General features: G+C 38.7%; 1 protein-coding gene across 1 annotated transcript in view; it reads left to right on the top strand.

Moving 5' to 3' along the window:
• LOC101851260 (solute carrier family 28 member 3-like) overlaps positions 1–3,531 on the top strand; it is a 17,408-nt gene that overhangs the window by 12,907 nt on the left and 970 nt on the right. Inside the window, exons 10-12 of the mRNA XM_035969163.1 lie at positions 290–431; positions 1,852–1,977; positions 2,768–2,905. Coding sequence (XP_035825056.1) covers positions 290–431; positions 1,852–1,977; positions 2,768–2,905 — 406 coding nt within the window. The remainder of the gene's footprint in view (positions 1–289; positions 432–1,851; positions 1,978–2,767; positions 2,906–3,531) is intronic.

Below are 3,531 nucleotides of genomic sequence, written 5' to 3'. Positions count from 1 at the left end.
GAGAGAGAGAGAGAGGAGGAGGAGGAGGGGGAGAGACATAGAGTGGGTATATGACAGACAGATAGGTAGATTCTAATCTACGTGCATGTTATTGTAACAGCATATTTGTAATGCAGTGTCTCTTATTGGTTAGATAACCTTTTTCACCTTCCGTCTTAAAGATAGAGAGAAAGCTAATCTTAAAATAAAATCTATATGACTTATGAAATTATTGCTCTTCTTTTACAATGTGCGTAAAGCAGTATTTCCCCAATGAGTTTATCCTCTTTGTTTTGGTTTTTTTCCTCAGCAAATACATCAACGCCATGGATGCAGCCCAAACGGGAGCCCTGACCATGTTGTCCGTTGTTGGGAACATTTGCGTCGTGCTATTTGCCTTTTACTCCTTCATCGCCTGGGTCAACCACACTCTCAGCTGGTTTGGTGATCGAGTAGGAATCGACAACGTAACCATAGAGGTGTGTATCCGAAGTGTCCTAGGTGTTCATCCGGGTGGGACTACTGTGAAATAGATTCAGTTTACCTTGACACACTCTCGGTTGGTTTATTTGGAGATCGAGTAGGAATCGACAAATTAAATATAGAGGTATGTGTCCGAAGTGTCCCGGATATTGTTTCTGTTGTGAATGGTGAAATAAATTCAGATCATGTTGACACACTCTCAGCTGGTTTGGAGACTGGGTAGGGATCGATCGACAACTTGAAGATAGAGGTAACAATGTGTCCGAAGTTTCCTGTATATTCTTCCAGGTGAAAATTGTGAAATTCAGTTTACCTTTGTGTTTTACTCTAATGTGAAAGATAGTTATACACTCATGATTGAGCAATCGAAATAAAGCGTACATGCTCGACAAAACCAATACGATGGTGAGCAAACTTGGTTTTGTTGACAACTCTGTCGAAAACTGGCTGACCGTGACTGCACAGCTATGTACCAGGAAAGCTCCTAACTCTATCCAGAGCTATGCACAGTCAGCCTGTCATTCCACCCCAGACCACCCAAAACCAGTGCAGTTTTGTGGCCTCTTTTCTCACTGACAGATAATTATGTCCAAAAACCTAACTAACACAGTCCATGTTAAAAAAAGGTTTCGTGCTCGACACAAAACCATTACCTCCTAAACAAACAAAAAAATTAATACTAATGAACACATGCTATGTTAAGTCTAGGTTTTGTATGGTATTTGTAACTACTCTGTTCTCCAATATGTATGAAAATATCATCAGAAGATGCTGTTCAACTCAGGGACAATAACATTCTCTTTTCATTTGGCATTCAATACATTTCTCGGGCGTCTTTCAATATAGATGATCCAATAGTTTGTTAGATGATGCTTAATTTATTTAGCTTTAAATTGGTATGCTGCATAAATTGGTAATGCGACGCTTTAATACGATGATAGGGTGATTATATTTTCAAGTTTCTTTTGGACGCCACTGTATAATAATAAATAGCATTTGTGTGAAGAATACCCCCTCTCAACAGCGAGCTCTAATTACCCTTTCCACTATATTATTATCATTATCCCAGCAGAACATTGAACACTCAGAAACATTTTCAGCTTCCCAGGAAGCATACAGTGCAAACAGCTGATTAAGCGCTCAAACACTAACAAACTGTAAAGATCTTTCGCTTTCCATTGCTGGGTACCCATATAGCGCTAATGACAATGCTATGGGTTTATTCTTAACCCCCTCCGTGCTTGACCCGAAACTGTCTTGATATATTTCGTAGAATTACGGAGTTTAATTTAAAAAACAGGACTCGCAATGCAGTGAAAAGGTTAACCACATTTCGATACCATCAATACAAAACATTGTAAGTCGTCTCATTTTCTGTGTCGTCCTCAGTACATCTCCTCCTACCTGCTGTATCCTGTTGCCCTGGGGATGGGCGTGGATCCAGAGGATTGCAGGAATGTCGCCATGTTATTAGGATACCGTATAGGTATCTACAATGTCTTCGCGTTCTTCAAGGTACGATAATAATGGGGTCATAAATGACAGCTGGACAGAAACAAGAAGTAATGACTGATAGTTACATACTGAGAAATGGATATGAGTAGATAGGCAGACAGGTAAACACGTAGAAAGACGGATGGATGGATGGTTGGATGGATGGATGGTTGGATCAATACAGAGTAATAATATTATAATAATAATGATGATGATGACAATGATGATGATGATAATAATAATAAAAATAATAAATAATAATAATAGTAATAGTGCTCACAGCGTAGTAATAATAAAATGATCTGTCTATGAGCAATTCAGAAGCACAGGACAAATAACGTTCTTGAGAATGGGCCATGGTGTGACTGGGGGATTCTTTTTAGGGGTGGGGACGTCGATTAGAATTAACTGATAAATGTCTACTTCACCCCCCCCCCCAAGTTCTTAATTAATATGTCTTCCTCCCATGACGTCACGGCTCCTCTCATATCAGCCGCACAGGGAGTGGACATGTTGGGTGTGAGTGGTTGGCCAAGTAAGTTCCGAGTTGAGGGCTGACGTGGACCTTTACCACAACGTGCTACCTTAAGAATGTAGGCATGTCTCAAACCAACGTAAACAGAGCCTAACCCAGGTGAAAGCTCACCTCCTGGAAATGCAGGCCAGTACTTTTTAAGCCACTTGTATTACAATATTTTCCAATAAAACAAACTTCGCAAAAAGGCATAGAATTACCACAGCCCCCCTCCAAAAAAAAAGATGCTTGACAAAAAAAAAGCCCAACAAAATCGTTTTCCATACTTGTCCTCAGCTTGCTGACATCAAGGTGAACAAAGTTAAGTACGCTCAGTACATGCTTGCCACCAACTATACAGGCCCAGTTACCGAAACACGCGATGACCTTGTTCTTGAACTGTGGAATGTCACTCTCAAAGACGGCATAATCAGTGTAAGTCAATGTAGCTTCCAACAGGCAGTAGAGAAAAATCGCCACCTCAGAATTACAAAGTTCTGTCTGACATTTTTGGCTGTTTTGAGTAACTAAGACCATGAGGTTTGAAAGTAAATGCTGTACCTGGTCTTTAAAAAATTGGTAAGAATATTAAGAGTCGTTTTCAAGATATTCAAACAACTGCATTGGAAAAAGATTGACATGTTGTGAAACCCAAACATTTTGTACCTCAAAATTCTCAAAATTGGGTACAGAGCAGATAGAACTTTGTAATTCTGATGTAACGGACAGGATGAGTCTGTTCTTGTACTGTGTTGTTATAGTTCTCCAAGTCGATGCCACACTAACAGGACCGTTGAGTCATTCTTTTTCTATATAGTTTTGAGCAACACCTGGAGAACAAAATAAATTGTACAATGGGAATTTTATTTATTTACTGATTTCTATTAGGGTTTTTACTATAGTTTTCACTTCCTGATTTTTTATATTTCTTTTAGTTAGCTAGATCTAGATATTGTATCCTCTTTCGATGGGATTATTTTTATTTCTATTTATTTTTCATTTAAATCTTTAAAAAATAAATTGCTTCTATGTATTTATGTATGTATTTATTTGTTTGTGTG

This window comes from Aplysia californica, unplaced genomic scaffold (assembly GCF_000002075.1).
Source record: "Aplysia californica isolate F4 #8 unplaced genomic scaffold, AplCal3.0 scaffold00122, whole genome shotgun sequence".
NCBI lineage: Eukaryota > Metazoa > Mollusca > Gastropoda > Aplysiida > Aplysiidae > Aplysia > Aplysia californica.
Note: the sequence above shows the minus strand (reverse complement) of the source record. Positions and strands in the feature narration are given on the sequence as shown.